This window comes from Aptenodytes patagonicus, chromosome 14 (assembly GCF_965638725.1).
Source record: "Aptenodytes patagonicus chromosome 14, bAptPat1.pri.cur, whole genome shotgun sequence".
NCBI lineage: Eukaryota > Metazoa > Chordata > Aves > Sphenisciformes > Spheniscidae > Aptenodytes > Aptenodytes patagonicus.
In genome coordinates this window covers 12,112,516-12,138,472 of record NC_134962.1, presented here as the reverse complement: position 1 = coordinate 12,138,472, position 25,957 = coordinate 12,112,516, and the positions used below count along the sequence as shown (strand labels likewise).

Below are 25,957 nucleotides of genomic sequence, written 5' to 3'. Positions count from 1 at the left end.
GCACTAGCCAGCCATCCCACTGCTGCTCTGTTAGCAAAGCAAGCCGGAACGAGGGCTATAAATCTCATCTGGATGAGTTTCCGTGGGCTTTTCTGAACCTCTCTTTTCTATTGATACTAAGACTGGCCAAAACGCAGAATTTCCACCGCTGGGAAATGCTAACATTTTGTGTGCGGCTTTTCTGCTGAGCTGAGGCAAGATGCAGAAAGCATCGGATTTTTGCCTGAATGAGCTATTCCAAGATACCTAATTCGGATTGTATCGAAACATCGTATTTTATCAGTCAGAAACCTGATGGGAAATGTTGTGTCTCCATTGAACATGCAGATAATTTCCCCCCACAGCTGTTGAACTCGATACCTCCTTATGAAAGATTTGCACGTCACCGAGTCAGTGGTTTCCCCGCGGTCCTTTCCCCCAGGGAATTCTGCAGTGACGCTTCTTGGCTGGGGCCACCTCGGTGCTGGGGTTAAGGGCCCCTTTTGCATGGCAGATTGTCACGGCACTGAGGGACACAACGGGTCCTGAGCTGTCCTGAGCCCTCCTGGTGACTTCTTCTCGGCCTCCCCTTTTTATCCTACAACCTGTGGGACGCTGGTGTTTGCCGCTCGGCTCCTGCAGCCCTGATGCTCAGTGTGGGAGAGAATGGCCAGAATTAGCATTTCTACCGTGAAATATTGCCAAATGGCTCGTACCAGGAGTTATTCTGGTCAATCCCCCTTTAGTAAATCAGCTCCTGAGCTCGTAACTGTGGCTTCCCTAACGGGGCTGGTGCTGCCGATCGGTTGCCATCACGCACTCACTATTTGCAGGGCTGTAAAGCTCAATGATCGTAAAACCTCAGGGCGAGAGCCGTGTCTGCTTCTGTGTCTGTCCAGCATCTCAAACATAACCATTATATTATTAATAGTAATAATTCGTGCAAATATATTTGGGATTTGCAGTGAACAAAATGCAGCTAGCCTCAGGAACAGAATCCATTAGACAAAACTTCTTCACGCTTGCCAAGGGGATGCTTAAAAACAAATCTGGCTGGAGATGAATAGATGTTTTGTTGTAAATCCACAGCTACGCTGGAGAGGTCAGGACTCAGATCAGTTGCTGGACCCAAAAAGCACCCTCTTACTTCGCAGGAAGATTTCAGGAGCCCCGTGGGGCAGTTTGATCTGCACACCCAGAGGGGGAAGGAGCCACGTACTTACTCATGAGTGTGACAGCGCTTTGCCCGTCGTAACTCTCATTCTTCTTTTTCCTGATGAAACTTGCATAAAGGTCAGCAAGAAAGCACAGAAATACCTGAGCACGTCTTGATTTCTTGTTAGAATATCATTTCAAGACGTGCTGCAATAACTGAGCCACCAGAAAGAGTCAGTGCTACTTTTTTTTAATTTGAAAGTACCTGGTTTTCAGTTTCTGTAACCGTCTTCCTCTCCCCGGGGCAGGTTTTATCGGTGCTATTTAAAAGTGAAGAGAAAGAATCATCCCAAGAAAATAACTTTCAGGTAAGAGACTGAAATCCCTAGTTGGGGAAAAAAAAAATAATTGTGGATTCGACTGTTTAAAGATAAATACTTGGAGTGGGGCAGGAGGGAAAGGAAAGCGGGCGGCTGGGGGGTGTCTGCCAGGCTCAGGACCTCACGGCTGAGGTGTGCTGGGTTGCTTAAACTTAAATGGTCTTAAATCACATTATCGCCAGCACTGCATGTTTAATGTCAGGGTCCTGTGAGGGCACATTCCTGAATCCGAGCCCAAAAGATAAGAGGCTGGTTTTAGAGAGCGTCTATTTGCCATTTGAAATTTGCATGTTGGCATCTCCTTCGAAGAAGAGATTATGTCGTGGACTTGGTCTGGCGTGTTAAAAGGCACAGTGCCTTTGCTGTTTGCCTTCCAGCAAGAGGCCAGCACCACCGGAGATGAAAACCACGATTGTAGGACAGCCTGTAGAAAAGGAGTTGATTGCAAAAGAGGAAAACAAAATTCAAATATTTACAAGTCATAATTGCGTCTTGGATTTGGCTCTGGATCCAGTAGAGGCTGAGTCATCCTAACCGGCTCACCCGGGGCTGGGGCCGGGTCCCCGCTCCCCCGGGGCGCTCTCCCCTCCAGCAGTGGCTCCTCATGCTGGCTCAGGGACTGTGGAGGGGGTACTCCTGGGGTCAGGAGGGAGAGGGGAACGTCGCTGTTTCCCTGTGCAGGCACAGCGGGGAGAAGGCGTGGGGGACCCCAGGCATCGACGTGCCCCACTCTTTGCCCTACGGTATGACCTAAGTATTAACGTGTGAGCGATCAGAGCGGTACCCCGGGGCTGCCCCACGCCGCACGGTTAATTCCTTAATCCCACGTCGGACATTAGGTCGAGGAATCCCTCCCTACACATCCCCACGCCAGCCGGATAGCGAAGGGGGTGGCTATGAATTAACACCCCCAAAAAGCCTCAGTATGCTCCGGGCTGCGGTTTGATGCTCCGGCAAGGAGCAAGCAGGGCCGCGACCCCCAGCCCAGCCGCTCTCCAGCACCAGCCACCCCACGGGTGTGCAGGGAGCCCGGCCGCCCTCTCCCAGCCCTGGGAGGGAGGCGAGAGGCAGGAGGGAAAGCGTCGGCTCTGCCCGGCTCAGCCCGGCTGTAGGGACCTTATCAGCAGGCGGCTCCTCCCAGGGAAGGGCCCCTCCGCGATGTGCTGGCCAGGGGTGATGGATCGGTGTGTGCGTGACTCCTTGTTCCTGGTGACTCATGGATTCGCTGGCCTTCGCCAGTGTCATGGGAAATATTTTTTTAATAACTCAAAAGAACAAGGCGGGGAGGGGGGGTGGGGGGGTGGGAAACAGAAAGAAAAACTCCGCCACATAGTTCTCTGAGACTTAACTTCCTGAACTGTTTCTGAAGTGTCAGGTCTTGCTCAGAGTAATGGGGTTTTCAGAAATCCCCGCTGAGTGGCTGCAAGGGTTGGTCCGAGGGGTGGGCAGGGGATGACGGAGGCGGTGCTGGCTGTGGAAATACAGCCCACGGGTCACTGGAGCCGGCCAGCAGCCAAGCGTGCCTCGTAAACCAGCTAAATGGGGGTTTAAGGAGCGGACTGCTTCACCCCGTTTCTTCCTGGAGGATAAAGTGACGGTGAACACCTTAGTGGATCGCTAATGGGGGAGGCGGGAGGGCTGCCAGCGCCGCTGAGCTGGTCGGGCAGCCCCGACGGGCTCAGTGCAGGCGTCGGGGCACCCGGCTGAGCCCTGAGCCCACGTGTGTGCTCCAGCACTGCTCTGCGCCAGGGGAGAGCTGGGCATTTCCCACCTCCTCCCGGCGCTGGAAGGGGAAGGTGCTGAGGAGCGAGGGGAGGGACGGCTGGAACTGTCCCTGTGTGCCCACCTGCCCGAGCAGGACTCAGGGGGACCTGCACCTCACCTGGCCCTGCACAGGGTGATGCCGCCAGCCGGGGACCGGGCACCCCAGGAACACCCACAGCTCCATTCTGCCTCATTTTGGAGGCTGGCACCGGCTGCAGGGGTGACCTGGGGGTGTATTAACCCCCCCAGGTGTTTGTCACAGCACAGGTGAGTGAGGGACACAGCAAAGACGGGGCAGATGCCCCAGCGGGACACGGCCACTGCTGCCCATCAGCGCTGCCTCCAAAGGGCCTCACAGCTACCCGGGGCTCCCCAGGGAGGCCCAGGACATGGTTTATTTTTCCCCACTTTTCCCCTACACCTAAGTTTTGCCTCCTTCTGACTTCAGAGATGGGGGAACGTGGATTGCAGCCTCCCGGGACGGCGAGCTGTCCCTCCTGGGGATGAAGATACACAGATTCAACGCGCAGAGTCTGACAAAACAGCGTTTCTCCCTGCCGTTCGCTGTCTGTTAGAACCGTTTAATAAAGCAAACCCCAAACCAGCCAGGCGTCGACCTCCTGAAAATCACTTCTCCGGCTTCCAGGCAAACACAACAACGCAGCCCGCCGGGGCGAGGAGCGCTGGGCTCGGGTGGGAGAACCCCACCGCCGCGGGGAGCCCGGAGCGCCCCCCCCCCCAGCCCCAGCCCCAGCCCCAGCCCCTCACCCGCGGGGCCGCGCACAGAGGACCCAGGCCGCCGACTCCCACGCGTGTCTCCGGCGCGACCAGGCGGTTCCCTCCGCCGCGGGCCTGGGCGCGCCGGCAGAGCCCGCGGCGGGGGCGGCCCCCCGCCCGCTGCGCGCCCCGCGGAGCCCGGCTGCCCGGAGCCTTCTCCCTTAAAAAAAAACCGACCCAGGGAGGGGAGGGGCGGCTCCGCTCTCCCCCAGCCGCCGTTTCCGGTTTGCTGCCATATTCCTCTTTTTTTTCCCCTCCCCGTGGGTTGCCCCCCCCGCCCCCCCCCCCCCCCCCGCCCCGGAGAAGGGGTGAGCAGGGGCGGGCGCGGCAGCAGCAGCGCGCCGGATCCGCGGCGCTGCGCGATGCTGCTGCTGCTGCTGCTGCTGCCGGCGGCGCAGCCCTGAGCGCTCGGCTCGGCTCGGCTCGGCTCGGCTTGGCACGGCCCGGTGCGGGCACCCAGCGCGGCGGCGGCGGCGGCGGCGGCGGCGGCGGGGGGCGGCGGCCGCGCCCCCGGCGCGGAGACAAAGCCGGGGCCGAGCGCTGGAGGCGAGCGGCGGGGCCGGCCCCGCTGCGCGCACAGGCGGGAGGTGAGCGGGCGGCGGCGGGGGGCAGCTGTGGGGCCGGCTGTGGGGCCGGCGGAGGATGTCCCGCTATGGGGCCGGCGGGGGACGCCCGGGGTCCGCCCGTGGGGTCCGGCAGGGGGATGCTCGCAGAAGGCTGAGCTCGCTGTGGGTCTGATCGGGGATGCTGGCAGTTTGGCAAGGAGGCTATGGGTCCAGCCGAGAATGCCCAGGCTCCGGTGGGGCAGCTGTGGGTCCGGCAGCGGGGGATGCCCGCAGTCCAGTGAGCTGGCTATGGGTCCAGACAGGGATGCTCGCCGTCTGGCTATAGGTTTCGGTGGGGCGGCTGTGGGTCCAGCGGCGGATGCTCCTGGTCTGGTGGGTCAGCTGTGGGTCTGCCTGGGGTTGCCACTGATCTAGCGGGGCAGATATAGGCCCAACCGGGGATGCTGAGGGTCCGGGGAAGCGGCCGTGAGGTCCGGCGGGGCGGCACTGCCTGCCTGCAACTCCCCTTTGTTGTGATCAGGGGCTGCGGGGGACCCCCGGGAGCGCAGGGCGGGGAGAGCCGGGCTGTATGTAGGCCAGGACATGAAATATTCATCGCCCCCCTGCTTTGATGTCTCCTGATCCGCTTCCCGTGTCGTGTTTGCTCACCCGTAATTCTGGGGCTCGTGTCCAGCCCCGGTGGGCCTGGAGAGCTGCGTCCAGCCAGGCTCCTCGCTGTGCTCCTCGCAGGGGCTGGCTGGCTCCAGCCTGCGGGGCAGCTGCAGAGCCCCGGGTTGCCCGATTAAAGGCTTTCTGTGGCCGGGAAGTTCCCCCATCGCAGCCTGGACGATCCAGCCCCCGTGCATGGCTGCAAACGGCGACAGTGGTGTGTCCCCACCGTCCCCGTCACAGCCCCTGGTGCCACGGAAGAGCATTGTGGGTTTTGCCCTGAGCCAGACTGGGGTCGGGGTGGGCTTTTATCCCTGCTCGCTGCCCCGGGGGAGCGTGCTGCCAGCACTGCTGTGTCCCGGTGCCATTTGGGACGGGCACGGGGGGGCAGCCTGCGAGGATGGGGCCCACCGCACAGGGCCGTGTGTGTGATGGGGACGGGGGCTGGAGGGGGGGGTGGCGTCTCATGGCGCTGACCCTGACGTGCTCCTGTCTGGTGCCGAGCATTGTCTCGGGGAGCTGCGCAGGCTGCTGCGAGACTCGCTGGAAATGTGTGGGGTTCTGCCGCATCTCCCCACGTTTTGCTGGCCCCGCACAGTGCACGGCTTCCCCGGCCCTCCCCCACCCCGGCCGCCGTGTGTGTCTGCGATGCAAAGGAAGGGACATGATGTGGTTGCTCAGTGTAGCCAGGGGAGCCCCCCAAGACAGGTCCCACCGTCCCGTGGCATGAGGAGCTGGGGGCAGTGGAGGGATGCAGCGCCCGGGGGGTTCCTGGGGCGAGCTCCTGCCTCTAGGGCTGGCACTGCCTGCGCAGCGGGGACAGGGACAGGACAGCACATACCCAGCAGTGCTGTATGCAAACTGAGCTGCGGGAAGGTGGCAACAAAAGACTTGATTTTTCTTCCTCCTGCCTGGCCGGTGCTCCCCAGAGGAGGAGGTGTACGGCGGTAGGGAGCTGGAGGGCTTTTCGAGCTCCTCTCAGCCAAGGAGGTACCCACTGCCAGCAGTGACCGGTGCATGGGTGGGAGAACAGTCATGACAAACCTCTCCCAAGGTCCAGCCACTAATGGTGGGAAGCCGTTCGTCCCCGCCAGGCTCAGAGACCCCCCTCAGCACCCAGTGGCTCAACATGCGCCCAAGCCCCCCGTGCAGCACGTGTTTGTCAAACAAGGGTGGGGGCTGGCAGGGCTCTCCAGGGAGGCGTGAGGATGGGGAAGTGCAGGGGGACATCAGCAGTCTTGCACTTTAAAGCAATATCCTTGTTGTTATTTCCACTGTGGGGCTGCTCCCAACACTTTTGCAGCCGGGCAGGCTGATCCTGGGCTGCCCAGTGCTAAGCCGGCTGTTTTGTGCCACTTGGTGCTGGCTCAGGATCCGGCCCATAGCAAAACCTCAGCCGTTTGGCGTCTGAGATGAGGCTCGCGTGCTGGCTCCCCAGGGAGCTGTGTCTCTGTAATCATTAGCCAGTTAGTGCTCGTTTGTCAGAGAGGGCACCTTTGCTTGAAAGATCGAGGTTCGGTTCTCAGTTCCAAGCTTTGACCCGGGAGCAGCAGGGCAGAGGCTCATCCGAAAGCACCTCGCCTTGGTGGCTCTGCCAAAACGCAGCCTGATGATTTTTTGGAGATGGTTATTTATGGGCTGGTGCAGCAGCAGCTAAGGGAAGTCCAATGTTCCCTGTTTCGATCGTTGGTGGCCTTGCAGTGCTCCCTGTGTGATGGAGATGCCCTAACGATAGCTCTGCCCTTTAATGACTTCGTGCCAGAGTGATGGAAAATCATGGAGGTAGGGTGGGGAGGCAGAAAGGGCCGTCCCAGCACCCGGCTGGGGAGCTGGGGCACGAGACGAGGAAAAGAGCTGCGGTTTGTGGTGACCGACCTGTGCAGAGACTCTGCTGCCGAGACAAGAGGCTCCTTTGCTGCCTTGGTGGCACGGAGGGGACATCAGCGGTCCTGAGGCGGAGATGGCCTTTAGCAGCGTACACAGCTCCCGGGAAGCAGCATTGTTTCCCCGGGCTCACCGAGGCGAGGAGGGGGCGGACTGTGGGGCTTCCGTGCCTCCGAAGTCCCGTCCGCCTCTCTCTGTCGCTGGTGCTGGGATCATCACAGAGCTAAAACTCTTATCTAATGAGACCCGAAGGACTTGGCCCATAACATCTCATTTTAACGACCAGCAAACATCTTGAAAGAGAAAAGGTAGGAGTGAGCGAACAGTCTGCACCTCCTCCCGGCATGTCTAAAGGGGGAGAGAACCCCCGAGCATCACTCGCTGTGTTCTTGGCATCGCTGGGGGAAATTTGAAAGCCTATCTGAAGCGCTATTGTTTCCTGTACTGTCTATTTTGCAGCTCGGTTCCCAACTTGTTCCTTTATCTCTCGGAACAATTTCCCATCTGAGCTCACTTCCGCAGCGCTCCGCATCTCGCCCCGGAGCCCGCCTGGAGACGCGTCCAGCGTGCATCCCTTCGGCTGCGGGAAACGGCCTTGGCAGACAGCGGCATGTCCCCGTGCTGCTCCGTGTGGGAGAGATCCCTTTAATCCGATGCCCGGAGAGCAGCTCGGACCTCTGGATGGAAATAACCATCCTTGCAGGGCTCTTCCTGGGACAGGAACGGGTATTGTTGCTGTTTCCAGTCCAAACTCCTCTTTTCGACCGCCTGTAGCTGCGGGTGGTGCGGACTAACTCCCCCGGGGCTCGCATCTTGCTGAAGTTTCCACCCATCAGTAAAAAATGTGCAGTGTGTCGTGGGGCTATTTTAAAGCGGGCCTCAGGAAAATAGTAATGCTTTTGGTCCTTCATCTTTTAAGTGGGCAGCAAGCTGTGAGATAGTCCAGTATATTGTGTGCTTAGGAGGGAAAAAAAATAATATAATTAATTGGCTGAGCATGGCTACGTCAGCGTGGGCTGCAGTCGGTGCTCAGGTGCACCCAGGCCCCCGACTTGGCCCTGTGTTGGCACAGGCGACCTCGGCGCTGGCTGCCGCGGGAACCGGTGCTGCTTTGCACATGCCTCTGCACACGCATGCTTTGAAAATAAAGCCCTGAAACAGATTTCAGGAACAAATGTGGTTTGAACCTGGGCCAGGAACCAGGACCTGCGGATCTGCGTCTTGCACTGACTTCCCTTCAGGCTACGGATCTCCCGGCTGCCCTCGCTGCAGAGCGGGGAGGTGTTTGGGAGGGCTGGGGGCTGGCGGGGCTGCCGCGGGGCATCAGCCGCTGGGCAAGGGGGGGCCGGTCGTTGATTTTAATTCAGACCTTAAAGAAATCTGCCTGAGCCCCTTGGCTCCAGGTGATCTCAGTGGAGATGCAGCATTTGAAATATCCGTGGGCTGGCGTGCGGGATCAGTGGGCTTGTCTGGGGGAATCTGGTGAACAGAACCACCTGGGCATTTAAGGCAAAAATATAAGAAATGGGGCCCGTGCGTAGCAAGCCTGCCCTCACCTCGCAGCCGGGGAACCGGCGGAGGTTTGGGCAAGGTGTGCAGCCTGGCACACGTGGGCCCCCACGCCAGGAAGGCACCGGGATGGCTTTGGGGTCCGCAGCGAAGGGCGAGCGGGCTTTACTGGGTCAGCGCCTCTGCCCACGCGTGACGTGGGGACACTTGTGACTTGGGCTGTGCTGCGCTTCCTTCCCCACGCTGCAAGTCCGGGAGGCCGGCCCCGAGTTTCCCAGCACCGTCCCATGCTTGATTTGTTGTGGACTCGCTCCTGTGACCGTGAGGTTTCGGCTGGCCCCGAGCCCGCTGTGTTAGGGCTGGATGGATGGAGGAAAACCTGGCTGCGTGCTGCAAAAATTGCTTCCACCCAGCGTGGCTGCTCCCATCCTTCCTGGCCGTGTTTGGCAATCTCGGCCACTAAAAACCTGGGCAATGAGGGTAAAAGCTCACTGCTGCCTTGCCCCCTCCACCGTGGGTGAGGTTAACAAGTCCAGCCTGTCCCGAGCCACGTGCCCCCTTCCCGTGCAGCGTCCCCCTTCCCATGCCGTGCCTGGTTTGGGGGCAGCATGATGGGGTCGGGTCAATGCTAAATCGATACTAAAAATGTCTCACCTTGGGGCACCTTTTAGCAGGTATTTGGGGTTGGAGGTGCAGCACTGTGTCTGGGTTTCAGGGCTCCACCTTGCTTCCCCACCTGGTAAGGAGCATTGCGTGCCTCAGTTTCCCCCGGGAGCACCTGGGAAGCTGCCGTCGGAGGTTGGTGAGGCTTTACACTGAGTGCGTGCCTCAGTTTCCCTCTCTCCCGCCCCTACTTCACCAGCCCCAGCTGCACTGCCCTACACCATGCACGCACCATGGGCAAAGCTCTTCCTTAGGCAGGGCAAATATAATCTGGTCTCCATGAAGTGCCGCCGCCTTCCTCACCCGCTCGGCTGCAGCCTCTCAGACGGTGTTTTTGAGGGCTTCCTCCCCAGACCGTGGCCCGTCTGGGCACTGACTTCCCTGGCCAAAACCAGCTCTTGCAGCTTGGTGGTTTTGCGGTGCCACCGGGCTGCAGCCAGTGCCGGCGGCAGCAGGGTCGGGTGGTGCCATCCTGGGCTCAGGATTCTCCCGGGGTGGAAGCGTGCGCTTGGTGGCTTCTGCAAAAAAAAAAAACAACACAACATGAAAAGGCTGTCGGAGTCGCTCCCTGCTCAACTGGGCCCTTTCCTTCCCCTGCCCATTTGGGCAGGCGTTGGCAGGGCCCTGCTGTGCTGGGGAAGGGATCGGGAAGCCTCAGCATGGCTGAGGGGGAGCTGCCGGTGAGCACCCTGCTGCGCCGGGCAGGGAGGGTGTCGTGGGATGAGGAAGGGTGTCGTGGGACGAGGAAGGGTGCATATGTAGCTGCAAAAGTCACTGCGACCAGCATGAGTTTCATGCTCCAACATCACAGACAATTGGGTTTGGAGGTGTGGAGGGTGGAAAGGCTCAGGGTGCTGGGACCCGCGTGTGTGGCTGGGGCCGGGCAAGGAGAGCAGCATGTGGGGGCAGCTACAGGGAGCTGCCTGCCCACCCCGGCTGCCTGCACACGTGCACAGCCCGTGTGTGGATGTGCATGCACGTGTGTGTACATACACTAATCCGAGCCCTTCTTGGTGCTTTGGGGATGGGAGTAGCTCTCGTGCCGTGGTCTGGGTGGGCTGGGCTGAAGCCACCATGAGCCACAGGTGATGGAAAGCAGAGGAGATGCCCTTCGTCCCTTTGCCCCTTCATCCCGTCCCTGCAGGCTCTGCCCGAGGGCAGGGAGGGGGGCAGCTCCAGCTCAGGGTGGTTATTTCGGGTAGGAAGAGCAGCACGAGCCAGGGCTGGAGAGGTGCCATGGGAGGGTGCGAGGTCCACGTGCAGCTCGTCCCACGCCACTGGCTGCTGTCGGCAGCTCAGGGCTGGTCCCATCCACCTCACCCGTAGTCCGTCTCTGCTCCCCACCACCGCTGCAGCGAGCGGTGCAGGGCCGGGAGGTGTGCGGAGCCCGCCTCTCCCCTCCAGGAGTGGCAGGGATAAAAGACACCAACTCAGCGTTTTTCTTTGTTTTTCATCTGCTCGGGCTGTTTAGAACAAGCACTGTCTGGGGCTGCATCTCCTGGCCGACTTCTCTCCCGGCGGCTCCGGCGGAGCTGCTGAGCATCCCGCTCACCCCAGGAGCGGCTGGGGAATCTGACGCAGCTTTTTGGGTATGGAAATGCTGTCCGGGGCTGGCTGACCTTCTCCGTTTGTGCCTCAAGACGCTCGCTGGTTGCTTCCTCTGACGCATCCTGAGCAAGTTGCTTTGTTTTGGTGGTGCAGATAGGAGTGGCTGTGGGAACCAGCATCTCTCGGGGCTCTGCCACCAGCGAAGTCCAGGCTCCCCAGGCAGGCCTCGGCGTGGGGTCTGACGGTGCCGAGACCAGAGCCACGGTCCCGGGCTGTGCCCACTGCTGCGGGAGCTGCTCCCAGTCCCATCCATGCCCATGGAGATGAAAGCAGGAGTCAAGCGTGCATTGCTGGAGGCTGATCCTGATCACCCAGCCTTGACCCGCAGCCACCCGCTGCCCCCATACCATGTGTGGTTAGGGCTGGTGGCCCCACAGTTCCTTGGAGCATGTGGCTTGTGTCGGGCAGATGCCCCAGAGTCCCAAAGTAACCCGGGAAAATAAGCCAATAATCAGCATAAATTTGCTGCGTGGGATCCTGCTTATTCGTTTGAAACTGTTCAGGGGTCTGCAAAGTGGGAAGTGTTGGAAAGCGGTGATGGAAGGCCCTTGGCCTCTGCTTGGCTTCTCCTTCATACCCTCCCGTTGCAGTGAACCCCGGCACATGTCCTGCCATGTCCCCATGGCTCCCGGCCGGGAGCAGCGCGATGCCCGGCCCCATGGGGTTTGTGTTGCATTTTCCCTTTTTTACCAGCGAGTGTTTCGGTTCCTGTTCTGTGTCAGGAGGGTTGCTGGGAGGTTTTCTGCCATGGGGGTCCTGCAGGACCCCTTTGCAGGGCTGGTGGGGCTGCAGCTCCAGCTCCGGAGGGCCGGTGGAGCCCCGGGGAGCTCCTCTCCTCGCTGGACTGGATGGGCTGGTTTCTCTGAAAGTGGAAATGTTTTTGCAGTGACGCTAGCGTGGCCAGGGGTGGTTGTAACTTGCTCAGATCCGGAGCTTTTCTGCCTCCTGCGTGTTCCTTGCCCCCTTCCTCCCCCTGCCCTGGAGATTTGCCGCCTGCCTGCGCTGCCGTCCTCGCCCAGGGGTGAAATTACTGCGGCGCTGACGGGTGCGGCAGCCCTCGAGCTGGGGCACGCGCGGGTGGCAGCACCGTTTTGGCCGGATCTGAGCCGCCGGTGAGTCACATCAGCCTCTTGCCGCCACCTGCCCCTTCGCCAGGAGCCAGGCGCGGGGCGGGCTGGGTGCTGTGCCACGGCCATCCCCGGGGAGCACCCAGGGCGGATGTCGTCTTCCAGAAAGCAGAAGCAAACTCCGTTTCCTGGAGCCCGAGGCTGGCCATGCTGGGAGAGGTGCTACAGAAATGGGGAACAGAAATCCTCCCTCCTCCTCAAGAGGCCAGCTCATGTCACTGCATCTCTGTCACCCCCTCCAGCAGGGACGGTCCCTCGTCCCGGTGCTTCACCTGGAGGAGGACGGGAACAGCGTTGATGTGATGGGGCTGTGGGAAACTGGAGAATTAGGTGGTGGGCGCTGGGAGCCCGTGGATGCCAGCATGCCCAGGGGCTAATATTAAAAATGTACATTTTGGGGGGCACTGAATCCTCTGTGCTGAGCTAGAGGGCTGTTTTGGGGAAGCATTGCCCTGTGGCTCCTCCAGGCAGTCCCGGTGGCCAGGAGCTCCGGCTCCTAGTGCCAGCCCGGCTCAATACCAGCGCTTCCCCGCCCCGCGGGCACTCCCGCCCTTGGAAGCATTTCCTTTCTGTTTCCTTTCCCTGGACTTGGCAGGAGGAGAGCATTGCCCTCATCACCTGTCTGGGAGAAGCCGGCTTCAGGTTAACGCAGGCCAAAGGCTTTGTGTGCCTTTGGAAAGCGTTTGGTGGAACTGGTTGGGCAATTCCTGGCTTTGGCTGGTGTCCTGGTGGGAATGCTGGAAGTGCAGACTGAGTCAGGCTGAGAGGCACCAGTAGGCATCCCTGCTCTGACCCCGAGCCGTGCCAGCAAGGTCAGGCTGCACAGCACCCAGCCAGCTTTGGGCATCTCCTGCCAGAGATCCCACCACCTCTCCAGCCCCTGTTCCTGTGCTGAACCACCGTCGTGGTGAAAAAGCTTATTTTTCCATCTCTAATTGCCAGGATGCCCTTGCAGTGCAGAACGGGATGGGGGATGCGTGCTGGCCGGGAAGCGAGGTGCTCTCCTCTCCCCCGTGGCTCCCCTTTCCTCTGTGTGTGCAAGCAGTAGACTCGAGCTGGGTTTGCAGGAACCTTGTGCTTGTTCTCTGCCTGTCCCAAAGGTCTCCCAAAGCGCTCATGCATGGGTAACGGGGGACAGTGGGGCTCCAGGAGCCTCTGATTGACTTTCGTTTCCTCCCTGACCCCAAACACTTCCTAGCAGTGCCCTGAACCCGGGGGGGGTCTCCTTTGGACCAGGGCACGGGGCTGGTGGAGCTGCGGGAGCCCTGATTTTTGGGGAGGCTTTGTTGCTGCACGGGGGTGGAAAGGGCTGCACGGGGCACCGCTGGCTGCCCATGCTCTGTCGGTGCAGCAGCGGCTCCCCGTACAGCCCTTTGCAAGGGGCTGCAGCTCCCAGCACCCACCACACAGCACGGCTCTGTGTGTGATGCCGGGGACCTGTGCTCCAGGAGCTCCTGCAAGCTTCGCTCGGTGGCGTGCTGCTCAGGAAAGGTGGCTGCCAGCTCTCTCCAGAGCCCTCCGTGCCGCTCGGCGATGAAACCCACTGCCTCGGAGGAAGCTTTGAGTGTGCAAAGCTTTGCCAGCTCCCAGGGACCTGGTGTGCAGGGCTGTGGGTGAGCACCGCGGTGGGTCAGGCCAGGCTGCCCGCATCCGCACGCCGGGGGGATCTGAAGACGTGGCCCCGTCGGTACCCAGGTCTGCTGCAGCGTGGTGATGGGGATGTGTCATGGCGTGGCAATGGCCACCTTCCCTTCTCCCATCCCTTGGGGGAGAGAAAGTCTTAAAACTGAGTGCTCGGCGGCTCGGCGCCAGCAAGCACAACTTGCCGCACGTCCCGCTCGCTCCAGGCAGCCGCTTGCATTATTTCGGGGAGATAAGGCCTGCAACTTTTTCTTGCCAGCCTTATGCAAGACAATGCTTGTGGGGGGCCTGCCGTTGGGCTTCCCCTGCCCTCGCCCACCTTTGGGGTGCTGGGGGGGTGGCGGGAGGCACTGCAGCTGTGTGCAGCTCCTGGTGTTGGCAGAGCCCCTGCCCATTGCCCCGGCAAGCCAAAAACTGCCTGTCGAGGGGCTGGCCCCGCAACGGTGGGGAGAGCTCGAGCTCCTTGCACGGCTCCCTGTGTGTGTGCTTGGTGTTTCCCAGTTTCTTGGCCAGATAAACATCCAGAACCTGCTTTTGTGCTTCTCAGGGGTTTGTTCTGGTCTTTTAAACTCCCTGTTTTGACACGTCTTTTCAGAGGCATTTTGCATCGCTCCCGACTGTGATTCTTCCCCATGCTTGGGGGGGTGAATTTGGATGATTGATTTAATTAGCCTTTCCCCTTTCGTGACCCACTGGCCCCTGCTAGCTTGGGCTGTGGAGCTTTAATTAAGATGGTTTTAAATTTAATGGGAGTTGACAGGGTTGGATGGGAGAGGCTGAGACTTACGTATGTGGGGAGCGTGTAGCCGGGCCCCTGCGCAGCAGCCGTGCTGCCCTCCCCTCTCCTCAGCCAGCGATTCCTTTCATCTGGGAGAGTTTTCCATCGGCCGGGGGGGGGCAGGGGAGGTCTGGGGTGCCTTAACTCAGGTGCCTTCGACATGCAGTCGCTGGGCAAAGCGGGGGTCCCAGGTTGGCATCGGGGGTACCTACCCATGGAAGTGGCTCCCCTCGTCCCCAGATTGGAGCCGAGAGATGAAGTGAGCATCTCCGCATCTCTCCTTTTGTTTTGGGAATCAGTGCAGGTGAGAAATGAGTGTCCTTGCGGAGGAGAAGGGCTGGAGGCGTGACCCAGGCGTGCCTTCACGGCGTCAGCCAGACAGGGAGAGGATCTGCAGCATCAAACCCTGGTTTACAGGGCCAGGGGAGCAGCTCCCCCTTTTTCACCGGCCCTTGGGACTCATTGCAGCGGGGCTGGTCCCAGCCTGGCAGAGACGTGCCTCTGTGTTCCCCATCTTGTACCGAGCAAAGCCCGATGGCATGGGACAGGGGATGGGAATCGCTTTTTCTGTGGGGGACACATTGACCTGCCATATTTGGGTGGCAGGAGGGGGTGGTGGGCTGAGCTGGGGCAGCAAGGCTTTCCCCAAAGCACCAGGGGCTGTGCTGCCGTTCGCTGGCCCCCAGCCCTGGGAAAAGGCAAAACGTCAATAGCATCCCCTGGGACCAAGGGGGAAACCGCTGTGCGTGCGTGTCTGGGATTGCCTTTCCTACCAAAATCCTGGAGGGCAGTGCAGGGAGGGAGATGGGGTGCTGGCTGTTTGGGTACCACCCTCACAGTGGTTACGGCAGCGCCGACCTAGCAGCAATTCATCACCCCCGGCGCGGAGGCCGCCGTCTCCCCGCGGCGCGGTGCTGCAGCACTGACCCCGCTGTCTGGGTGCCGCGATCGCAGGGGCAGCACTGCCGCCTCTTTGTGCTGCCTGCGCAGGGGAACGCGGGGGACGGCGAAGTGCCCTTTGGCTCTTGCCTGCCTGGCTGCCTCCAACCTGGGATCTCTGTTTTTAATGGCACACTTCGTAAGCGGCTTCTGTTTGTCCTGCACGAATCTGCCCCGGCTGGACCCCACTGCTGCTGGGAGGGGGTCGGTTGTGTGCAAAGGGGGATGGAGCGGGTCAGGGTGGGTTTGGGATCGCCGCTCTCTGCTCCTTTCCGTCCCCGGTGCTTGCTGCCGTGGGCTGCAAGGCTGCTTTGTCTCGCCCGCCATCCTGCATGCTTCATTTGTCAGTCTGGCGTGAGACAGGTGCCGTTATTAATCTCGCTGGGGCTTCGCAAGCCGGGGACGTGGCTCGGCTGCCTCCGGCAGCGGGTGGGCGCTGGTGCTTCTGGCCCCTCGCCCACCTCTCCCCCAGCACCCGCCCCATCCCATCTGCCGGCGGTGCGGCTCGGCACCCACCCGGCTCCTTAGCAGCCCCAAGGACGGAGCCTGTTTTGCTGGAGATGTCTCCCTCCCCAAGGCTCAGTGTCTGGTGTTGGGCCCCAGCCTGTCGCGGCGTTTCCCAAGGTTTCTGCTTCTGCCTCGCAGAAGCCGTACTGCTGTGTTTTGTCTGCTCCCAATCAGTGTCTTTTGTTAGTGTCTTTGAAAAGAAGATAAGATCGCTTCCCCCTCCGCCGCCAGCCCTGCTATCAGCCTGGCGTTACCACGGCCATTGTATCCTTGAGCGATCCGGGCACAGCGGAAAACAGCCAGAGCGGGACCTGCTGGAGAGCAGCGGCTCCCCTCGCTGTTGTCTTTCCAAGAGCATCTCTGCCGTGGGGAGGTAGGGCAGAGGATCAAGCCTTTTCCCGCATCCCAACTTGCCAGTTAATTTGGGGGGGGGGAGAATCCCTGGGGATGCAGGTGTCAGAGGAGCGGGGATGCTGGGCAGGTCAGGCGGCATTTCCAGCGCCGGCGGGGGAGGACGGGGACACCGCTGTCTCGCGTGCAGTGATCTGATCCAAGCTGAGTTGTGCAGCTGAGTGTGCTTCATTTTTAATTGCTTTTGGAGAAGGGAGGGTGGGGGTGGCCTCTTGCTGCAGCTCTCTCCTTGCTGCAGCCTCTGCCCCGGGCAGGGTGTGCGGCTGGGCTCAGCCCTGGCACCCTCCCCTCCGGCTGCGGCTGAGCCCAGCCGCTGCCTGGGGAGGGGGACTGGGGGGCTGGGAAGACCCCAAATGCAGAACCCAGCAGCACATGGGGGTCGCACTGCTGGAGGGTGCCCGAGCCCAGCCGTGGCCGTGCTGGCAATGTGCCGGCTGGGATCGCAGCCCTGCTACGGAGCCGACAGCAGGGCTGTGCCGGGCTGCTGCTGGGGCAGCCGCTTTCAGCCACCAAATACCCAAACCTGGGAGCATGAGGGATGCAAGTGCATCCATCCACCTGGCAGCGGCGCGGGGACCTGTCCCTTTCCCTTCGGAAGACCTTGCACCTTGCCACCCCGGTGCATGGCTGACCCCAGGCTGAGGCATATTTGGGTTTCCCTGCTCGCTTTTTTGGTCCTATTTTGTCTAAACACAGCCGTGGCCTCGCAGCATGTACCCGGGAGCCCAAGTGGCACAGCGTGCGCGGGCGGCGGGGACAGGGGCACCACATGCGTACGCGGCACAGCCTTATTTGTATGTGCTGCAGCCTGGAGTTGAGACTGCAGCTTCCCCCACCTTCCATCCCGCGGTGCAATTATTGCCAGCGAATATTAGTCAAGTACAAATTACAAACCATTCAAAGTCTTAAAGAGCTGTCAGTCAGCTGCTGCTTATTATCCTAATCAAATGCACTAAAAATAGTGACAAAACTTATTAGCAGGGGGAAGGGGAGGCCGTCAAAATAAACCTGCGGCGTGGCACATCCTCTGTGTGGCAGCCGCCGCCCCAGGCGCCCACCCAGCGAGAGGGATGCAGGCGGCTGCCTGGCATTACACCGACCCCACCGAGGTTTGCTCGGTGGTTTCCACCGTCACGCCATGGTGTTTGCAACGTAACAAGCCCGGTGTGTGTGCCATGGGGCGGCGTGCCATGATCCGGGTAATACACAGGCTGAGTGGGTCGGGGCAGCTGGGGCAGGGGAGGCTGCGATGGCAGCCAGCAGTGCTGGGGGAGCAGCAGCTCTTTCTCCTTTGCTGCCGTCTCCATGCAAGCCCTCCCCTTGCTATGCCTTGGTGGCCAAGGGCACAAAGGCAGGAGGCTGCGGCTGGTCTCCCTTCCAGGCTTGCTCCCAGCAGGGTTAGATGGCAGCGCAGCAAAAAACCTGCCTGCGCCCCATCCCCATCCGTCTGGGATGTTCCCCCTGGATGAGATGTGAAACCTGGGCTCCAGCCAGGACAGGAGCCCGTTGGGATGCTCCTCAGGGCCGTGAAGCTGGGGGTGCCACGGGGGCTGAATCCCCTCCATGCTGGGCAAGCTGGAGCCCCTCGGGCGCAGCTGAAGCCTCTGCGCGGCACTGGGTGAGCAGGGCTGGCTGGAGAGAGATTTCTTTTTCAGTATGAGAGGGGGGAGAAGTGGCAGTTCCTGCAGGATTTGGGGGCTGGAAGGGGTTGGCAGAGCTAGGCAAGGTGACTGCCCCGGCTCTGCAGGGCCCTGCCCTGCTCTGCTTTTGACTCAAAGCTCTGCCCTGAGCCACTGCTGCTGACAAGTGTCCCCCCATCACACACGCTTGCAGCAGGAAACTGTCCTTTTTGAAAAATTTGGCCAAAATGTGCTTTTCTGGCTGAATCAGGGCTTGAGCAGCATGAGGTGCTCCCAGACCTTGTGTGTGGTTCATGCCATGGCATCTGTCTTTGCTGCTGGGGATGGAGAAGGTGACTCTCATCCCTGGGGACAAGGTCCCCACTTGGTGGCCGACCCTCCCTGTCACCGGTCCTGGCTGTCTGGAGACAGAGTGGCAGGGCTGGGAATGCTGGTGTGTCCGGACGAACTGGCTTCGCTTCTCCCCCAAAAAATCCTTCGGTGGGCTGGGGGTGCCTGTGCTCCCCTCTTGCCCCGGGGCCTCGCTTGGGGCGGCTCCAGCCGCCTCCGCTCCTGTCCCTGGGTGGGTTTGATGAAGTGGAGCAGAGAATTGTCCCTTCTTCACACATGAGAGATCAGAGCGAGCGGGTGTGAGCTGCTGGCCCCGTGCTGGAGGGATGGTGAGGAGGAGGAGGAGGAAGAGGAAGGCAGCGGCAGCCCTGGGCGCCAGACTGTGGCGTGGGGGGGAGAGGGCAGCGGGGCGCGGGGACGGCGGCGGCTGCTGCTGCTGCGGATGCTGACGTCCCCTCTGTCTCGCAGGCTGCGTCGGGAGCTGAGCTGACTTCGCCGGCGGCCCCTCCCCACCCCGCGGTGAGGCTGTAGCCAGAAAGCACTGGTAAGGCATCTCCGACGGCCCCGGGGAGGGGGGACCAGGCTGCTTTGCTGAGTGAACCCACCCGGGAAAAGGGAAACCCTCCCAAGCTCCTGGGGGGGCTCAGATCTGGGGTACCAGGTGCTCTGCAACAGCCAGATTTGGCCCTTGAGCATCCGTGGGTGGGTCGGGTGCTGGGTGCAAGAGCAAAAGGCAGAACCCTCCCTTCATCCTTCCCATCCCTTGGTGCTCCCCGCGGCGTAGCCAGCCCGTGGGGGCAGAACTGAGGCCTCGCCACTCGGCACCGCGGTGGTTTGCAATTTACCACTGGTGCTGACCCCCCGGAGCAGAAACCAGGGGAGTTCCTGCAGGCTGCGACGTGCCCGGGGTGTTAATCCCCGCCGCAGGAAAGCTGCCTCCGTACGCCGCCTCGCATCAGTCGGAGGCGAGCACCGGGAATGCTGGCTGCCCTCCAACCCGCCGCCGCCTCACAAGCCTTGGGAGGGGAAGCCCTGCCGAAAGCCGAGGCACCAGCTGGGATGGGGAGCGGCGCTGAGCCCCCCCATCCCGGCACTGTTAGCTGCAAAAAGCACGGGAGTGGGGAAATATCCCGCCGGGCATCGGCTGGGCTGCCCTGGCTGAACGCTGGCGGCTCTGAGCATGCCTGCAGCCTGTACACGTAGAAATACCGTATGTTAGACATAAATACAGCATAGCTGCTGGCGGTGGGTATTTTTTGCAATCTGGCCGCTGTGATGCTCTCCCACAGCTCCCAGTGATGCTGCTGGGGTGTGCTGGGAGCTGCCGCGGCCGGGCAGTGGGTTCACCCACTGCCTTCTCTGCCCCTTGGCTCCGGGGGAGTTTTGTCGCCGGCTCTGCCGGAGGCGGGGGGGGGGGGGGGGTCTGTCCCCGCCAGCGGGGCTGGTGCGTGGCCCCTCTTCCCCTGGGGACCTGAGTGCACAGCACATTCCTGCCGTCATTAATAACTCCTCTGCCAGGCTCTTGCACAACCCCCTGCATCCTCCTGGGGGAATTTGCACCCTTTCCTTGCCGGCTGCCAAGGCAGCGATGTGGGGACTGCAGGGGATTTCTCAGACTCCCCCCTCCCCATCTCTTCCCTGGGGGCGGGTGGGGAACATCATTCCCGGGGCGGCCGCAGGGCTAAAGCTGCACGCTCACATTGGCTGAGTTACCTGGGACTCGGAGTGGGGATGGTGCGAGGCTGCCAGTGCCTCGGGGCACATTTTGGGGTTGCCAGCCTACAATTAACACTAGCCAAATCGAAACTAGTGTGTGCAGGTGTTTAGGTGCAAAGGTGTTTGCAACAGGAGAGCTTGGAGCGGGGCTCACTGCTCTGCAGCCCCTCCCGTAGAGGACAGGAGGCTCGTGCCTCCTCCTCCTCCTCTGCTCCCATCTTCGGCTCTTGCAGCCGAAGCCCTGACGGCTGGATTGGGCCCCGTCAAAGCAGCACGTCCCGTGAGCAGCACAGACCGGCAAAGCCCTTGCCAAGGAGGGTTAGCACCCAGGCGCAAGCTGGGATCTTGTGATGTGTGTTGGAGAGCTCTCCCTCCCCAAAACCACTGTGCAAGGAGGGCTGAACTCACCGTCCACGGTGCCGCTGGCCGGGACATGCCTGGAAGATGCACGTCCTGTGTCCGTGGGCTAATGGGTGTGAAGGCAAGGACCCCCCCGTGCTTTGGGGACATTGGGGAAGTGCCTGAGGCATCCACTCTCCCCTTTCTGTGCTCTGCTCCTGGCTAATATCTAGGCATATTGACTATTTTATACTCTGATTTTTCTCAGCACACTGATAAATCAGTTGCTGACCCAGGCTGGCAGCCCCGCTGGGTGCACTCAGGGGACACTTGTGTCCCCACGGTGCTGCTAAATCTGCCGCCCTGGCCGGGGTGTTTTCCTGCCTGGGGAAGTGCTGCTTCCAGGGGAAACTCTGAGCGGCTGTGCCCCTTGCTCACAGCCGCGTGGGCAGTCACAAGCCGCGCGGTCACAGCCCCGCCGTGCCCCTGCTTTTCTCCCCGCGCTGCCGCTGCCATCCCGGGAGCGCCAGCGGGTGCCGGAGCCCCGGGCGGAGGTGAGCAAAGGGCTGGCCGGGGGGACGGGGAGGTTCACTTTCCTTAGCGGTGGGGGCTTTTTCTTGTCGTTTCTAAGGTCCTGTTTCCCCCCACAGTTCTGCTTTAGCATCTTCTGCACCAGGCTTTTAAAAGCGCATTTATTTATGGGACAGACCCCTCCCCTTCGCCACGGGCTCTGCCTCCAGATTGTTGCCCGTGACAGTTTGCAAGCGCAAAGCTTATATTTGACCTTCCTTTGCTCCGAGGCCCCAAAGCCTGGCACAGATATGCATGGGCCGAGTCCCGTGGCAGATAGAGGCATCGGTCCCTCCTCGTAGCCTGCACACATAGGAGGAAGGACAGCTCCGCTCCCTGCTGGAGTGGCTGCCATAGCTGTACCCAGCCCGAAAAATCAGTTTATTCCAGTTCCCAAACCCTGGCAGGGTCTGATCCCGCTAGCACGGTTGCAGCTGAAGCAAATCTGCGTGGAAGCGGGACAGGGGACGCTGCCGGTCATCTGTGCAATTTGAGAGCTGGAAAATGGTAGATGGAAGTTGGGTCTTTTGGAAAATAAGCCCCGATCATCAGGCAAAGCCCTCACCGTGGGGAGGGGAGCTGGGAGGGGAGCAGAGCTTGTGCCTGGCACCCCTAAACTTCCCTGCGGCAGGAGCCGAGGGGCTCTGCCCCACTGACACTGGGGCTGTGCAGGCTGCTGGAGCTGCCCCGTGGCTCTGGCCCTGCTTGTGGGGGCTTGGCCCGAGCTTCTTGCAAAAGCTGGGTTAGAAAAACCGTCTGTTGGGTGAGGCTGAGCCCTCGGCAAAGTCTCCTGGGCGGCTGCCTCCAGGTCCACAGGCAGCGGCTGCCTCCTCTGCTCCTTCCCTGCTTGTTTTTTCTTATTCAAGATCTTCTCCTCCCCGGTTGTCTCTTCCTCCCTTTTCCCTCCTGCCATGTGTGATCTAGCCTAAATATTTCCTTCCATAGCTTCAGGACACTGCTGGATATCCTGCCATCTTTGGAGACTGCGAATAATTCCCTTCTTTCATTTTTATCATTACCTTGAAGGTATTTATAGAGCATGATCTTGAGCAGAAAGGAAGGCATGACTATATATAAAGCCGAGATCCCTTGGTCTTTAGCTGCTAACTGCCTGGAACTGCTCCTGATTTAAACTTTTCTCCCATTTGCTGCACGTTTTGGGCTTCACAGGAACATCCTCAGCATTTAAATCCCCATCCTGAGCAAGGAGAGTGATGCAGCTATGGGTTCTCCAAATTTCTGCTGTCAGAGTAATTCAAACTCGTGAATATTTGTCTGGGTCTTGTCTTCTCCTGTCCGTGCACTGATAGAAACCCTCGTGTAGGAGGAAACGTGGCTGTACGGAGTGCTGAGCTACACCCCATGGCAGGCACCTGGCCCCGGGGCATCCGCAGTCGCCCTCCCGAGCACCGGTCCAGGCTCCGTGCTCGGCATCCTAGCTCTGCTATCCCGTGGCTAAGCGTGCTTCCCTCCGCTCCCAAAGCGTGCTTCCCTCCGCTCCCAAAGCGTGCTTCCCTCCGCTCCCAAAGCGTGCCCTGGCACCTCCGCTCCCGGCGTTTCGCTGGCTGCTGCAGCGAGGCGGGAGGTGGCTCGGCATTAATGAGGGGCGATGCTATCCCAGGGCAAGGGCAGGATGGCCAGACTTTCCGGCAGCTGATGCTTGAAAAGGCTCCGGGGGTTGTTTCGTTTCCTAGTGGGCAGGCATCTGTCACGCAAGCCCTGGGAAGCAGCTTAATAATAATAATAATAATAATAATAATAATAATAATTAAAAAAAAAGAAGCCTTCTGCATGCGTGTCTGTCTCCTCCAGCCCGGGACCATGGGGAGCAGCAAGAGCAAACCCAAAGACCCCAGCCAGCGCCGGCGCAGCCTGGAGCCCACCGACAACGCCCATCACGGGGGCTACCCAGCCTCGCAGACGCCCAGCAAGGCGGCCGCTCCCGACGCCCATCGCACCCCCAGCCGCTCCTTCGGGACCGTGGCCCCCGAGTCCAAGCTCTTTGGAGGCTTCAACACCTCCGACACGGTCACCTCGCCGCAGCGTGCCGGGGCACTGGCTGGTTGGTGTGGGCTGGGGCTCGGCGGGGCAGGGAGGGTCTCAGTCGGGTCTTCGTGGGTTTGGTTCCATCTTCTTGTGATGATGGGCTCTCCGGCTTTTGAGGGACTCTGTCTTTGAGCTGGAGGGGGAGCAGATCTGTGTCTTACCGGCTGGTGGGAGGATGGTGGGAGAGGAGGGTCCCCGGCGAGGGTCGCCCAGCGCCATGCTGCGGCAGTGCCGGTGGCTGTGCCCGTCCTGAGCGGTCTCTGTTGCAGGTGGAGTCACCACTTTCGTGGCCCTCTATGATTACGAGTCCCGGACCGAAACGGACTTGTCCTTCAAGAAAGGAGAGCGCCTGCAAATCGTCAACAACACGTGAGTGTCCCTGTCCCTGCAGCCAAGCCCACAGGGGTGGGCTGTCACCTTCATCCCTCCTGCGGAGCCCCCAAGCCCAGCTCTCCCTGGGGATGGGTGCTTGAGGAGGGATGCTCCGGGTGATCACTGCCTGATCGCCAGCGGTGCCGCCCTTGGAGCCGCTCTGCCAAGACACACACGGACGCAGTGACTTGTCTGAGGACACCCAGCATTGGAGGCGATCATTTGCCTGCTCCTGCATCCTCCCGGCCCTGTTGCTGGTCACCGTTGCCTTGCAGCCTTGTCACCAAGCCACCTCCTCTGCTTGCTGGCCAGTCCGTGCCCTCCAATGTGGGGCCGTGTCCCCGCCAGTCCCCTGTCCCCATCAGCGCTCAGCTCCCTCTCGTTTGCCTGGACACATCTCAACTTCACGGGTGCTTTCCCCTGTGCTTGCACGGTGTCTCTGATCTCAGCTTCTCTCTTGACTCTTTTTTCTCTCCTCTGTGCCATGCTGTCGTTTAGGAGAAAAGTGGACGTCAGGTGTGTATTGCAGATTATTACTATTATTATTGTTAATGATCTTAAATGATAAAAGCCCGTCCGCTGCCCATGTTAGGGCAAGGTTGGGTGGAGCGGGGCTGGGAGGGGAGAGGGTTGCCTGATGGTTTTGCAGTTGGTTGGGTTTGTCCTCCCTGAGTGATGGGGGCGGAGCGGGGAGCGCCTTCCGTGCCAAGGAACTGCTCCATCCAGAGCTGTGCCTGCACCCAGGAGCTCTGAACCTGGCCCGCCTTCCTTGTCTGCCCCTGGCACCCCCCTGCAGTCCCTTTTCAGTTGGCTCTCCGCTCCCTCCTGGCCATTTTTGCATTTATTTTTGCATTTTTTTAATTTTATTTTTATTTTTTGTGAGTGGCTCAGGGGACTCAAGCACTTCCTTAGGGGTCTGGCTCCTGCTTGTTTGCTTTCCATGCTGGTCGTAGCAGCGCACCCATCGCTTGCCATGTGGAGCAGGGCAGCGTGACGAGCTGGAAGATGGTCCTAAACATGATCCTGTATTAAACCCACGTGTGGCCTGCCCTGACACACAGCACGCATGGTCTGCAGCATCCTTCGGCTGCGCCACCGGAGGCCTGGCTGGCAGAGCCGCTGTCCCTAGCGCTGCCGTGGGGTCCCTGGGGTCCGCAGCTCCCACTGGCCCCTCCGCTGCTGCCTTCCAACGGGGACACCCAAAATAGATTTGCAAAGTTGAAAGGTGGAAAGTACGAGGAAACATCCCAGGGCTGATATTTCTCCTGCAGTGGTCAGGCAGCGTTGCATAAATGCATTTTCAATCTGATCCTTGTTCTCCTTGTTCCAACGCTGTTTATTAATGATGATTCATTTAATCCATGAAGTGCAGGAAGTGCAGGGCTTCGATGCTGCAAGAAAAGCCTGAATTTGGGGGGGGTTTGGTGCTTCTTGCTTTCACAGCCTCAGCAGCATGCTAGCCCCAGGCTTGGGCTCTGGTTTGGGCTGTTACGAAGTGAGCTCTGCGCATTGGGGGTCCAAACTGGGCCCATAAGTGAGGGTTTTTTCTTTATGCCTTATATCACTTCTGGGCTTTCCATACTTTTTTCCTCTGCTGCTGTTTGTCAAGGGCTCGGTCAGAGGGAAGGGTCCCTGTGTGATGGGCTCTGCAGCATCCTGGGGGGCAAAAGGGCTTTTTTTGGCGATGCAGCCCATCGGTGGAGGGTGCAGGATCTAGCTGCCGACCTTCCCAGTGTCTGCTGCGGCTGCGTGGGTGGGATGTCCACAGGGAGAGAGGTGGTGGAGAAAGCTGTGCAGTTTGTGCCGTGCTCAGGGGGGTAAATCTCTCTTCTCACTGAGTGCCCGGAGATGCTCAGATGGTCCGGGAGCAGCTCAGGCTGCCACGCTTTGGGGACAGCAAAAGGCAGGCATGCGATGTCCCCTTCCTCTGGGCTCCCTGGGAGGGCACAGTCGGTGCCCTGGGGCTGTGGGGAGGGTGCTTGGCATCAGCCCAGGAAGGGCTGGCAGGTCCTGGGCACGGCGGGAGCCCGCGGGCACGGGGCCGACCGGCCACCAGCAGCTTTGCAGGGTGGCTGCAGGTTTTGGCTGCTCTAACGGGGCTGGGGTTGCGCAGGGCGAGAGGAGAAGCCTCCATGTCACTCACCTCCCTGCTCCTGCGTCCCAGCAAAGCCCAGGCTGTCTGCGGTGACCCTCGGCCTCCCGAATGGGCCAAATCAATCCACCCTGGTGCAGAAAGGCTCTCGTGGTACCATTTCCAGTGGGAGGAGGTCTCCTCCCAGCCAGCTGGCAGCCAGCAGGGATGTGGTGGGGTATTTTGGGTAAGATTGTGCAGGGAATTGTTGAAATGCTTTGTTTTGATGATGATGATTATTATTATTTTTTTTTCCCTGCTGAGACATTTTTGGAATAGTTTGTTTTTGCCGAATTCCCAGCTTGTAGCCTTGCAGCCCAAGCTGGAATAAAGCCACAAGTCAAAAGCTGGGCATTTCTCAAGCAGATGTTTTCTCCAGTCCTGTGGGAAAGGAGCCCAACCAGCCTCCTGTCCCCTTTGGAGCCACCCCAGTAAAGGTGACTGGGGCAGCGGCTCCGGCTGGGGAGCCCCAAGCTA

The 25,957-nt window shown here is 60.4% G+C and overlaps 1 protein-coding gene across 3 annotated transcripts in view; it reads left to right on the top strand.

Moving 5' to 3' along the window:
• Window positions 1-4,604: 4,604 nt before the first annotated feature.
• Window positions 4,605-25,957, top strand: part of SRC (SRC proto-oncogene, non-receptor tyrosine kinase) — a 29,739-nt gene continuing 8,386 nt past the window's right edge. Inside the window, exons 1-5 of one of the 3 annotated variants that reach the window (XM_076351909.1) lie at window positions 4,605-4,642; window positions 18,775-18,850; window positions 22,744-22,993; window positions 23,247-23,346; window positions 23,848-23,865. In XM_076351909.1, the coding sequence (XP_076208024.1) occupies window positions 22,753-22,993; window positions 23,247-23,346; window positions 23,848-23,865 (359 nt within the window). In that variant the 5' untranslated portion in view covers window positions 4,605-4,642; window positions 18,775-18,850; window positions 22,744-22,752. Of the gene's footprint in view, window positions 4,643-18,774; window positions 18,851-22,722; window positions 22,994-23,246; window positions 23,347-23,847; window positions 23,866-25,957 lie in introns of those variants that run through there. The other 2 variants (XM_076351910.1, XM_076351908.1) reach the window with 2 other exon arrangements.